This window comes from Canis lupus, chromosome 17 (assembly GCF_011100685.1).
Source record: "Canis lupus familiaris isolate Mischka breed German Shepherd chromosome 17, alternate assembly UU_Cfam_GSD_1.0, whole genome shotgun sequence".
Classification (NCBI taxonomy): domain Eukaryota; kingdom Metazoa; phylum Chordata; class Mammalia; order Carnivora; family Canidae; genus Canis; species Canis lupus.
In genome coordinates, this window is record NC_049238.1 from 11,112,503 (window position 1) to 11,126,822 (window position 14,320).

At 45.7% G+C, this 14,320-nt stretch overlaps 1 protein-coding gene across 1 annotated transcript in view; it reads right to left on the minus strand.

Moving 5' to 3' along the window:
* Positions 1-290: 290 nt before the first annotated feature.
* Positions 291-14,320, minus strand: part of NBAS (NBAS subunit of NRZ tethering complex) — a 319,521-nt gene continuing 305,491 nt past the window's right edge. The window contains exons 51-52 of the mRNA XM_038560813.1: positions 10,906-11,034; positions 291-672 (exon numbers count right to left, since the gene is read on the minus strand). Of these exons, the coding sequence (XP_038416741.1) occupies positions 397-672; positions 10,906-11,034 (405 nt within the window). The 3' untranslated portion in view covers positions 291-396. The remainder of the gene's footprint in view (positions 673-10,905; positions 11,035-14,320) is intronic.

Here is a 14,320-nt window from a genome sequence, read left to right on the forward strand (position 1 = left end):
AGAGCCTCACACACACAACCTCACAACACAGCCCTCATTTCACACCAACTAAGGTTCAGAGAGGTGGAGAACTTGGCCCAAAACTGCGTAACCCGAGACCTCCCCACCACGGACCCTTCTGCACACACTCTCCCTTTCAAATGCAGCCCTACCCACCCCCACACCCAGACTGTCTTCATTCATCATGTTCTATCCAGACAAGGCAGTGGGGGATGGAGAGTCCAGTCTTCTGTGTCCACGAGAAAGTACGTTAACCAGTCACCGCAAGAAAGAAAAAGCATCAGCGATGCTCGTCACGTATATACGCCTTTATTTGCAGTGTGTTGGAGCCACTGAGAACAGTCGATCTGGACGCACTGGGCTGTGGGGCTCCTTCCACACGGGGGCTGGGGAGCCTCACACCCACTGGCGACCCGCGCTGAGCGCTGCACTGAACGTTCGCAAGGCCCGGTGCGTCCCCCTCATGGCCAGAAGGAGCGACCCGGCTTCGGCTTCGTGGCCAGCCTCCCGCAGGTGCCTGGCCAGCCCCTCCGCGTCCCAGCGCCCTGGCCGCGGGCTGGCCACCAGGTGCTCGATGATACGTGGGTAGAAGGCAGTGGAGATGCACTTCACCAGCAGCCTGGCGTCCAGGAGCAGGGAGAGGAGTTCCTGGTCACAGTTTGAGTCATTCACCTTGAAGAGAGGACACAGGCAAACACATGAGCGTGGCCCTGCTTGGCCCTGGCCAGCCAGCTCGGCACGCACCCCCTCCGCTGGCTGCCACACTGCCCTTCCGCCTGCCCCACCCCAGGGCCCCTGACCCTGGCTCACGGAGCACGCGTGTGGGCCTGAGTGTCTGCGAGCACACACACTCGGGGGTCACGCACAGGGCTCCCCTGCAGCGCCAGGCCCGGGCACCTACCGAGAGCCCCGGGTCACTGGGGGCCAGAAACCGCCCACTGTGTGCACGTCCCACTTCTTTGACTCCTTCCAGTTCAGCCCCAGGAGGCACAGAGGAGGGAAAGGAGGTTTGGGAACTTGGCTTCACGTCCTGGCAGTCATGGGGCCAGCTGCATTTACCATCTGGGCCCACGTCCTGTAACCCCAAACCTCTCTGTACGGAGATCCACATGAAATAAATTCTTTCCAGAATAGGAAAACCTTATTTCTACTCCACGGAGAAAATATATCCATCAACCCCGTTGATGTAAAAAGGATAACGGACAGGAGGGCTGTGGGCTGTTCTTGCTTAAGCCTCTAGAAAGCTCAGTACCAAACTTACCTTTTTTAGACCTAAAAAAAAAAAAAAAAGATTTGAGACAGCGAGCGAGCATATGTGTGCAAGCCCACAAGCGGGGGGGGGGGGGGGCGGCTGGAGGGGAGAGAATCTTCAAGCAGACGCCCTGCTGAGCACAGAGCCCGATGTGGGGCTCGATCTCACGACCCCCGATCAGGACCTGAGCTGAAATCAAGAGTCAGAAACTCAGCTGAGCCACCCAGGTGCCCCGTAAGACATTTTCATAGAGCTTTGGTGCCCGACGTTATGTGGCCTGATTTCCGGGCTCTTTCCGCTTGGATATCCTGTGCTTCCTCCCTCGTCTTACCCCCTTAGTCTCTGTGTGGTTTCCTATGGCTCTGACACTTAGCTTATGCTTTTTTTTTTCTATTTTATATTATTGTCTCTATTTTTTTGTAAGGATTCAAGTCAACATTAATCAACATCAAAAGTCTGAGCTCCTCATTTACCTCGAGTGTCATCAAACAGCTTCATGACGGTGCTTCTTCATGTCACTGCGCACTTTTGGTAATTTCGGTTGTAGGAACCACAGAAATAAGGTGGCATTTCAGAGCCAATTAACTAATGCTTAGACCGACTACGTTAAACGAGTGAACACAGTGTGGTCTTCCTGCATGTTCTGAGACGGGAGGAAAGGCCACTGAGGAGGTCAGCTGGGTCTACCTGCTTCAAGAATTAACACAAAAGCAGTTCTGGGGACAGGAATGACCGCCCACAGTCGGGGAGCGTCTCCCTTCCTGTAACCTAGTGATCCTTTAAAGCCAACATACGTCAGCTCCAGGCCATCCTCTGGGTGACACTTCCCCTAAATCTCTAGGCCCAGCTGCGTCCTCCCTCCTCCACGCTCCAAGGCACTTTACAGATGCTCCTCGGGCGGGAGAGATCTGTAGGCCTGTCTCCCCCACCAGACTGGGGGCTTCTTGAGGGCACAGAGGCTCTAGCCTCCTTCTAGTCCAGCATCCGGTTTAATCCACATTTGCTACACGGCTGAATGAACCTACATTACTGAACGTTGTCACGTTTCTGTGAACCGGCCAAGGGCACGGTAAGACCGCCAGCTCTGCGGAGACTGAATAGAGCCGGATTCGAGAGCTGCAGGGTCTCCGGCAGCCCTGGTCTCTCGCTGCGCCAGCACGGACGGGCACACACTGCTCACCCCCCTCTGGCTCAGGGAGCCACTGAGGCCGAACTCAGTTTAGCACCTTTTGTTTTTGTTCTTAGAGGCTGGATAGTGGGAGAGGAAAGTGGTACGAAAGGCCAGCTTTCCTGCTACAAGGGGCACGTGTGCTCTCAACATACCGCACGGGGGGCTGCTTCTGGCTCCCGTGTATCTTCCTGCCTCCCAGCTCCCCCCCCCCCCCTTCTTCCACTTCAGGGCTAGGAAACAAGAATCTTGACCTGATGCGGGTGCTGCCCCCACCATCACCACGTCTGCATTTACTGGGGGCTGCCCCGGTGCCAGCGAGCACGCGGTCTCGGCCTTAAAGCAGCCCTTTAAGACAGTTACCTCACTAGAGGGATGCAGAAACCTGTCCAGCGCCGAACGTCATGGGCTGAGCCAGACCAGGAGCCCTCGCCCCGGACTAGTTTGCCTGTTTGCTCGCCTCCAGAAGAGGAGCTCCTCCAGAGCAGAGGTCCTACCGTTTCCGTGTACCCCTGCGTCCCCGAGGGCTAGACTAGTGCTGGCCACGTGCCAGGGGCTCGGGCAAGACGTGTGGGATGAACCCACGAATGAATGAATGATCCTAATGCTCTCACCCTCTCACCGTTACTGTTGCCTCCCTGCACATGCGTGCACACTCACACACACAGGGCACGTGAGCGACTGTGTGTTAATGTTTGGTTCACCCTTAAAAATAAAGAATCCCTCCACCTAGCCCTCCAGGAGGGACCAGAGTGTGTGCCAGGATGCTACAAGGCAAATGTTTGATAAAGTGTACAGATAAAAGGCTCAGCATCCAAACACTGCAGGGCAATACTTTCTTTGCTGCCCTGAATAAGTCTTCAAGGCGAGGACACCTTTATTATTCTGTTTACTCACGAACCCTCCCTTTGGGGGCCTGAAAGTCTCCTAGAAAGGGAGTGATGGATTTTCCCAGCTCAAGGAAGAGACAAGGCTTCTGTCAATGCCTGCAGCTGCTGCTCCTCTCACTCCCCTCTTCTGTTGCTTTTCTCCAGTGCGATGACATCCCTAAGATCGGCTTCCTGCTGGAGGCGCCCAGCCTTTTGGATGGCGGCCACGTCCTGGCAGGGTGGGAGTCCGCGGCAGCAGGCGGGCGGGGTAGGCACCGACCCTCTAAAAGCTCTCCAGGCCCTCCCTTGGCTAAGAAAGCCTAAGGCAGAATGGAAATAAAATACAGAATTTCTCCTCTGGCCCTGGCCCACCCAGAAGGTCCCTCAAGAGACCAAGATCGCTGACCTCCACGGAGTTGGGGCAGTGGCCAGGCCAAGGTTTGGGGGGAAATTTTGGTTTAGTGTCTAGTAATCAGGTGCTGAGAAAATGTAAGTGGCTGACCTTATTTCCTTTCTCTGATCTTGTACCTGGTTCCTGCTCTTTGCAAAAGCTACAGAATGGCCTAGAGTATACTTTATGATTGTCATGTACAAGGAGAATGCTGCACAATTATTCTGTGCATATTTGGGACAAAACAATGAATGAAAGAATACAGAAAGAGAAACAAGACGGCCTTTGTGGGGACCCGTCCCAACAACTGATCTTGAAGAAGAGGAGCCTGAGGGTCAGAGAAGAGATGGATTGCCCAAGGTGACGGGGAGCCAGAGCCGCTCCTCTCCACATACTGGGCCTCCTGCCGGAGGGCCGCCAAGGCCAGCTGGGTCCTCCTGGGACGAGCAGAGCCTGGCGCCCCTGAGCCTTCCCGGATGTGACTGCCACACGGCTGAGTTATCATGTTAATTTGTTAATAAGCCTTGACTTTTCTTCATTCTTATTTTTGACCAAAATTCTAACTTAAGGCACTAAAAGTCTGGTACTGTCTTACCACTCATTACTCCTAAAATCTACTTTATTTTCCATTTTAAAATTTAAAAAGTAGAAATAGTTTAAAAAAAAACAAATCATCTATATATGGATCACCAGAAAATTACTTTTTCCTCTTTTCTTCTCCAGTAATTCTCCATGTGCACAGAGATTATTTTCGTAATCATACGGTATTTGTAGTCTACTCATGATACGTTAAAAAGATTTTAACATTTTTACTTAGTAGTTTTCATTTTTAAGAATTGTAATGGCTACAAAATAGTCTACTGAGTGGAGATAAAGGTTATTTACCTTCTCCTGCTAGGAATATTTCAGCTGTTTTAAAATGTTATTAATTACTGAAGTACTACCAATGAATTATTATTATTATTTTTTTAATATTTGTGCTTTCTTTGAATTACTTCCTTAGGATAAATTATCAGACAGGCATAAGTGGGTGTTACGGGATGAATTGTGGCCCTCCCCTCGTTCCTGTGTTGGGTCCTCACCCCCAGGACCTCAGGATGTGACTGTAGAGAAAGCCTTAAAGCGGTGATTAGGCTGAATGAGTCACGTGGGTGGGTCCAAATCCAATCTGACTGGTGTCTTTATAAAGAGGAGAGGACACAGGGACCAAGGGGCAACCATGTGAGGACACAGAGCGAAAGCGGCTGTCTGCAAGCCAAGGAGAGAAGCCTCAGAAGAAATCAATCCTGCTGACATCCTGATCTTGGACTTTGGCCTCCATAACTATGAGACAATAAATTTCTGCTATTTGGGTCTCCCAGTCTGTGGTGCTTTGCCACCGCAGTGCACGCACGCTAATATGTGGGAGCACCTGAAACCTTTTTTTGGCGTGGACGTGAATGCGAGTGCAGCCACAGTAAAGTCCACTGTCCAGTTTACACGGGGAGCATCAGCTGAATGTGTTGGTTTCACTGTCCACGTCTCAGCTTTGGCAGTTATTATTTTGAAAAAATTACTTGGCTAATTTAGGAAATACATAATGATACCTCAAAGATGCTTTAATCTGAATGTTTATTGGCAAGATCATTTTTTTTCCATGTTATTTCCTATCGTTTTTATTTTTTCTTGTGGGAAGCATGAAATCCTTTGCTCCTTTACTAGAGTTGTTATATCGTTCTTTCACATGTGAACAAGTTCTTTGTAGAACTTAAATATTAACCCTGATTTTAGGTATAATAAACATTCTAAACTGTAATTCTTTTTTTTTTTTTTTTAAGGATTTTATTTATTTATTCAAGAGAGACAGAGAGAGAGACACAGGCAGAGGGAGAAGCAGGCTTCTCACGGGGAGCATGACATGGGACTTGATCCCAGCACGCCCTGGGCTGAAGGCAGGTGCTCAACCGCTGAGCCACCCAGTCGCCCCTAAACTGTTTGCAATTCTGTTTTGACTATTTGCTTTAAAGAAGTTTTACATTGTCAGGAAAAGAACTGTTGTTTTATGATTTTTTTCTATTGCTTTAAAGCTTAGAAGTTGTAATTCCTTGAAGGATACACACACACACACACACACTTTTTCTGACTTTTAAAAATATGTGACTTTTTAATTGATCAAGAATTTCTTCCGTGTATATAGTCTGTGGAAAAACCCACATCCTTGACATTTGCTTGATTGTTGCTTTCAGAGCTTGAGGAAAGAGATAATGTTCTGTCATTTCTGGACTCAGCTGGATGTTTGAAATAAATATGAGACAAGTCCAGGAGGATTAGGTGATTTGATTCCTGTGATCGAATAACTAAATTCGAGTGAGAGGCAGTCTAGTCTTAGCAAGAGAAGACAGACTGGGCTAGAGACCGATTTCCAACCCTGGTTTCTTTGCTGAACAGCTGTGTGACCTTGTTAAGGACATTCTCTCTGGGCCCCAGATTCCACCTCTGAAAAACAGACCGTCTTTAGGGGGAGCGGTAACCTCTGCTTTTAAAAGTGCCCCGCACAACTCCTGGTGCAGAGTTCAAGTTCAGGAGATGGCTAAAGTCACTGCAGTCAAACCAGGCATGAAGCATGTTCTAGAAGAAGAGGGCATACACATATCATAAAATGAGTAAATGCCTTCCATCTCGGTCACCGATTATTTCTTCTGTCGGTAATGAATTTTTGAGAATAAATGAAATTTTGCAGATCTTGGGGAAGAAATCTATTAAAGCACAAAGCGCTGTCTTCCAAGTCATTAAAATGTTATCTGCTTAAATTCCGATTTCAACAACAGGTAATGAACCTTCTCTGAATTAAAATCTTTGATTTTATGGATCTATACAAAGGGAAGAGTAATTATAGTAATGAGGTAAGCTGAAATTCCAGGAACATAATGTATGCAGGGCCTCATTCCAGTTACTTTAAAGAAGATTATTTAATATTATTGCACTGTCTACTTGAGGACAGGGTATTTGTCTCATTTTTACATATACTGCTTACTAATAAAAGTTATTAAACATCAACTACAAGGGCAGGAAAATAAAAGGGCAGCACAAGTGCATGCTCAGGTAAGGAAATGCCTGCAGGGTTTCTTCTGTACGGTGTCTATTTGAACGATATTCAGACTCCACTTCCGGGCGTAAGCATCAGTCCCTCTCCTGGCACGGGATGTAACAGTATGACTCTTGAAACCCAGATGAGGACCAATCATCTAACTTGTGCTCTAACAGTGGGAGAGAATCACTGGAGAGCCAAGCGCAGCTGAGCAGTAGCCACAGCTCCCTATTAGCCACGTGACCACGAGGGTGAGCATCCCTTCTGCACCCATACAACTATTCTGTTTCTTACTTTCAGGACGGTATTCAATAAACTATGTGAGATATTCGATACTTTATTATAAAATAGGCTTTTGTGTTAGAAGATTTTGCCCAGCTGTAGGCTAATGGAAGTGTTCGGAGCATGTGTGAGGTAGGTGAGGCAGGTGAGGCTAAGGTCTGGTGTTCAGTGGGTTAGGTGTATTAAATGCATTTTTGACTTATGATATTCTCAACTTATGATGGATTTATTGAGATGTAACCTCATTGTTAGCTGAGGAAGCTCTGTACCACACAAGGGTTTTAATTACTCATTAACAATATAATCTCTAAGAAAGACCTTCTATTTCTTCAGGAAAGAGGCTGCTGGCCATTTGTAAGATGTTAGATGCTAAACACTAGAGGTTTGCAATTTCAGAACAGCTTAGAGAAGGAAATGAGAACCACTATTGGAGGAAAAGCCCATACAATCTCTGGCATCAGCACTTACACATCATCCGCGAAGCTGTAAACACCTAAAGCTGTCAGCATCTTCTAATGAATAGTGAAATAATACATGCGATCAGCGAGTGAGTGGGGGTGTTTTCCACCTGGTTCCACATGCTGTGCAGGAGCAGCGGCCTATCGGAGGAGTGCCCTTGCTGGACATTTTTTTCTTTTAGTGTCAACACAACTACCATCAGTAACCATGAGGGGGAAACGGAACTTACTGATGAACTCAGGCTCTCTACTAAGGGACAGAGTAAATAGCAAAATAAAAACAAAAAAAAGAAAGCAAGTGTATTATATTTTTCACTGCAATACCACGGGTGATTTAAAAACATCTAGTCAGAAAAGTTTTTTTTTTTAAAAGACTTTATGTATTCATAGAAACACACACACACACACACACACAGAGACAGAGAGAGAGGCAGAGACACAGGCAGAGGGAGGAGAAGGCACATGCAGAGAGCCTGATGTGGGACTCAATCCAGGGTCTCCAGGATCACGCCCTGGGATGCAGGCGGCGCTAAACCGCTGCGCCACCAGGGCTGCCCAGAAAAAAGTTTTTTGATAAAATAAAAATAGCTGGTCAAGAGCCCTGCACTGGAGCCCACTGAACCCTTCCCTTAGAGAAGTGTCACATGACCTTTTAAAGGTGCTGGGAGAGAATGATGAACCACAGTCATTTCTTATTTCATTGATCTAGCATTCTTGAAATGACAAAGTGACAGAGATGGAGAACAGATCAGTAGTTGCCACAGGCTGCTGGGGGTGGAGGGGGTGGAGGGAGAAGGTGGCTGTGGCAACAAAGGATTGCACGAGGGATTCCTGGGATGAACAGCTCTGTGTCTTGACTGCAGCGGTGGTGACACAAATCTACATGTGACAGCCTGCATAGGACTGCATGCAGACTCCCACCGGATGAGGGCAGGTAAAATGATTGAAATCTGAAGACGGCCCAGAGACTGTATCAGTGTTACTGTCCTGGTTAGAACATCACACTACAGCTATGCAAGATGTTCCCATTGCGGAAAACCAGGAGAAGGGTGTAAGAGATCTCGCTGTACTAATTCCTACAACTGAAGGCGAAGTTAAAATTACCTCAAAAGTTAAAAATATTTAAAACAGGAAAATTCTGCCAAACCTTAGCTCTTTGGAGGATGCTCAAGGTATGCAGATACTCAGCATTTTTGTGAACACATTTTAAGGTCACAGATGGGTTAGCCGCATGGGAATACTCAACCCTAGTGTAGAGAAGTTGCAGTTAAGTCTCATTACCAAATCTCCACAGGTGAGGGTCTTGGTGGTAGGTAAGTGACTCCTCTCAGCAACTGACACCGCTGGTTTTGATTTTTGATCTGAAGGCCACAGAGGTTTTGGGTGTTATCATCACAACCCCAGGCAAACCACCCAGTCTGCAGGGGTGTTTCAAAACCACCGTTTTAGCATAATGCCACACATTAGATCAAAGTGTTACAGAGGTAAATCAGCACCATTTAGAAATGATTTGGGTGTTGCAAGGTTCCTCTTGGTTTCTTATTTTGCCAGCCTGTGTGTGTGTGTGTGTGTGTGTGTGTGTGTGTGTAGGGGGTGCTGGGTAGAGGGCGTGTGGGTATGTTTGTGTGTTGCGGGCATAGCAGAGCTAGTCAGCAGTTCTCAGACCCACAGTTCCCCTGCAGTTCTGAGAGAATCATTGGAGATGAAGAATCTTTAAAATGAAAACTGGATACACTTGCCTATGGAATTTAGGAGTGCATCAAGAGAGCTGTATACAGGATGAATATGGAAAGGCAATGTATAATACATCACTGCTTTATTCTCGAAGAGGCCCATGGCAAACTCAGTGGGAGTACCTAGGCAGAGACACTAACACAACGTACAATGGTGGGGAGGGAAAAAAAAAAGCACTGGAAATGTGCAGCCTAATTTTCTTCTGTTTTTCGCTTTCTTCCTGATTTCTTGGATTTACAAAAAAAAAAAAAAAATTGGCTAAGGGGAAAAAACCCACTGTAATCTTAGCTTCTTGTAAACTCCCAACGTTCTGCAATGCTTATTTCAGCACAGATGGATGGGGGGCTCCCAGCATGCAGGTCCCCTCTACCCCTCCTTAGTCTATAGGGCGGCCCCGCTATGGTCAATCGTCAGCGACTCTGAAGGGTCATCACAAAATCTTTACAGAATTCAGAAATACATCTCAATGAATAAATGCATTAGATTTTTCTCATTTTGTTCATTATAACTATTTTTTTAAAAGATTTTATTTATTTATTCATGAGAGAGAGAGAGAGAAGCAGAGACACAGGCAGAGGGAGAAGCAGGCTCCACACAGCCCGATGTAGGACTTGATCCCAGGACTCCAGGATCACACCTTGAGCTGAAGGCAGATGCTCAACCACTGAGCCACCCAGACGTCCCCATAATAACTACTTTCAAACGCAATTATAGTCTACTTTCTGTAACCATCTACCTAACTTTCTGTATCTGCTGTCATTAAATCTCTTCATTGTCTTGTTTGGCAAATCTATACTTCTGCTCTAGAATTTTTCTCCCCTCTCTGGTCTCTAGAAAACATCCCCTTAAAAAAAAAAAAAGAAAGAAAGAAAACATCCCCTTACATTTTTGTTAAAAACTCATGTGCATGAGCTTATCCACACACCTAAAATTGTGTGTGTGTGCACACTCACAAAGACACACAAACAAAACCTCAAATGAAAGAATGACCTCCCTATAGAAGGGTTTCAGTATGGATCATACAACACAAATTCATTAAAACACAACCTTGAGCTATCTATTCCCAAAGTGTAAAATTTTAAAAGAGAAGTGAAAGTTTCTTCCTTGATCATGGTAACAAGACAACCAGCCTGAGGGAGAAATCTCAGGCCTCGACTTCAGTATGTCCTTCCTCAAGCCAAGACACTGCTTCAATGGCGCACTCGTCTGCCAGAGGAAAGAAGAGCTAGAGATTTCAGGTGGTGCCAGCAAACATTACTGGCAGCCACTGTCTCCCCTTTAATTAGTAGGTAGCCAAACACCTACATCCAGGCACAGGAGTCCGCCTGACACAACAGACTCCTTCGATCCAAATTTCAAGGTGCAAGGACAAAAGTCCACTAGTCCTGGGCTGCTCTGACATCTCCTCAGAGGGATCGGGACATTGGCTTCTCTAGAGAAACTGCTTCACAATTTGGATCTGTATTCTCAGCACATAAACAGAGTCTGGTTCATGGGAAGAGCTTAGTAAATGTTTATAAAATAGACAAATATGTACTTCTTAGACAAAACAGGGGGACCCACTGTGGTCACAGAGTACTGCAGATAAAATGGCCTTAAATAAATCATGGATATTATTTATGAGAATGACAACACTAATTCATTTCTCTGAAACAGAAACAAGAGTAAATTCCACTGGGAATACCTTGCCGATAGCAGTGATGTGCTCCAGCGCCACAGCATGAAGGCTCTCATCCTGGCTCTCGAGGAGAAGTTTCAGGGCTGGTAGCAGCAAGGACTGGCTGAGCAGCAGCGAGCAGAGCTCCTTCACACCCTGAAACCACAAGTGCAATTCTGTGAGCTCCGAGGAAGCAGGAGGCACACTCTGTATCCCAGGTGGTGTGTGGGTGGGGTCTCAGCACACCTTTTCCTATGCAGGTGGTGTGTGTGTGCGCGTATGAAGCACACGTAGGGACGCAGTGATGTCGTGTTTGGTACCTGCTTCATTCATTTCACAATAGATAGTAAACAATCTTTCAGAGCTATCAGATATTCACCTGATATTCATCAGATATTGTGTTTAATGGCTGGCTGTCTAGTATCCTCCTGGAAGGACGCAGAACTCTATTCTACTAATCTCTCAAGAGCCCTCATTTCCTCACCAATAAAATAGAGGTAATTATATCTACTCTGCAGTTTTGTATATGAGTGTGAGCCTGAGCATTAATGAATAGTACACAATGCTCAGCAGCTACTAGACACACAGCAAATGATTAAAAATTGCTACCCACTGTTAATATTATCAACAATTTCTAGTTGTCCTCTGCAACAAGAAAAATCAGCAACTTAAATATTTAAAAAACCTGTTTATAATTCTAATGTCAAGGTGAACTGAATGTTTCATGAAGACTATCTGTGGTCCAGAAAAAATGAAAATGTATTTAGATCTCCACATATGCATTTGAATTTGATTCTCAACGCTTTATTATCCTAGCAGAACCTGTCATCAGAGAGCAGACTTTTATATAAGATAACAAATGATAATCCTTCACAACTGAAGTTGAAGAGAAGAGACAATAAATTTGCAAGCTCTTCCTCCCTGCTGAGCTATACGTTCCCCCAGTGTCCTAACTGTAGCTGTAACATAAAGAACAGAACATCTGGACCAAGAGCCAGACAATGACTATAACTTCATTATACAAGGCAAGGGTTGTTTTTGAAAGAATTAAGAAATCACTGTCCCCCTCCCTCATTGGACTGATCTTTATCTTGTACTACTCCAACAACAGCGTATCAGAGAAGAAAAACTCACATTTATGACATTTTCATCATTTCTTTACATTATTATAACGTGTTGATAAAAGGAGAAGGTCCCATGTGAAGCCCAGGATAAAGGCCTCTTTGGCATTCCACTCACTGTAGTGGTTTTACCTTTTCCCCTTAGTGGTCTCTGCTGGAAATCAGCAAGGCCTTCAATTTCAGATTGGAAGGTCCTGCTACATGAACTTGTGGGAAAATGATCTATACTGGCAGGGTAACAGGTCTGTAAATTCTGTACTTCAAACATCATAGATTCTAACTCAGTAAAGTGCTCTGCATGCCCTAAAGCACAAAGTCCTACAGAGGAGTCTCACCGAGCATCTAGGGCAAAGAGAAAAGCAGATTTGTAATCCGGGATGCCAAAACCTACAGAGAATATTTGGGAGGATGAAATATAAAGTCCCATGTATGACAATTTCACATGGCGGTCACGCACCAACTTGCTTCTGTTGCCTTCCTCTTCCTGGAACATCACAGCAATGCCCCCCCACCCCCATGTTCCTCACAGCGCTGCCCAGGAGACCTTCCGGCCACCACAGAATGCTCTCAACCTCTGCTGTTCCACCTGGCAGCCAGCAGCTGCACATGGCTAGTGAGCATTTGAGATCTGGCTAGCGCAACTGAGGCACTGCTTTTAAGTTTTTATTCAATTGTCCTTAAGTTTAAATTTTAATAACCACACATGGCCAGTGGCTACTGTCCTGGAGGGAGGCAGCAATGTTGAGGTCCTGCACACCGCTGGGTTTGTGCATGAGAATTTACCTCTGCTGCTTTTCTGATGGACCCTGACTGGTTCTTGGAGTCTCAGTGGAAAAGGGCTCAGGAAAACCCCATCTCCTACAAAGCCACCTCTGACTTCCCAGGTCCAGCACTCCTATATTCCCACAATACTTTGTAAATACTTCCTACACTATCATCTTGCATTATTGTAATTACTCATTTGTCCATCTGCCTCACCTGAGCGCAAGAGTATTTTCCCTTCTCTGTATTCTAAACTTGCTTGGAATATATTATACCTAAAAATATTTGTATATAATTCCCTCTCAGCACTCATACCTATTTATTCACTAAGTTAACAGTAATACATAAACAGGTATCTCTCAGCAACTTATGATATTTGGTTGACCTTGGCTTTGATGACACCTTTTATTAAAATAACCTGGATACCGCTCTGAGCAGGCAAAATGGACAGATTATGATGAAGTATGTGTGCCTAACTGCCTAGGACAGGAGACTTACCTTTCCTTCACCCCTGTTTCCTGTTCCCTGACTAATTTCCCATATTTGGAGGGTTTTTTTTTTTTTTTTTTCCTTCCTGACTCTTTAGAATACCTTTTTGTCATGCTTGCTGTTGCTCATGGTACTTGCTGACTTATGGCCATGATGGTTTTACCGATGGAAAATATTACATGAAGGATAAAATCAAGGACATCCAAGAATGAAGGAGTGCTTTTTTGAGCTACTGAGTACTTTTTATCTCTTAGATAACAGTTACTGGCTAAATACTCTGTATTTAACTACTATACTAGGTTCTCTGGATATCTTATCCTCTGTTACAAGAAGACATTTTATCAGGAGATTGATAGAGGGATTTTAGGAGCTCCTAGAAAGGTCAGAGTAGCAAAGACAGCCATAAAACACTCCACAGGCACCTTCCCAGCTCAAACCTGCCTAGCCAGCAAGATACAGAACATGAGGCCTTGAATGCAGAGGAACAGATGCCAGGCCAGATCCCTGTGGACTAGATATATGGTGATGCCCCGAGGCACAGTTCCTGTGGCTGATGGCCGCAAAAGCCATCCACCCAGGGTCTTTTTCTGTCCTTACATAGCTCTCCTGCTTCTCCTGGGGTATGCGGCATCCAAAGATGTGGCCGGGTCTGCAGCGGGAACGCGGGTGGTGGGGGGGGGTGGGGGGGGGCACAAAGTATACAGGGATGGGTGTCATCTGATCTGAAAATCAAACTCTAGACATTATCAAAAGTACATCAATGACGAGAAAAAACAATCATATTGTGATTTAGAGGCTGGAGATAAGCTACACTCACTTATCAGCTAGGCATCTAATTCCTATCCACCTTACCCAAAGCACCTGTGACCTTTGTTCATGCTGTGCGCCTCAGTGAACCAGGGACCTTCAGGGTCAGTCACAAATTGCCAAAACTTGGAATTTTAAATCTCTAAATGCCATAATCTGTTTTATGCCAACTTCTCATTCTGAATATCCCCGGTTCCTGAGAGTGCTTCATATATTGCCATGGATACAAGCTATGAAGAAGGATACAGAACGTTTAAGACTGT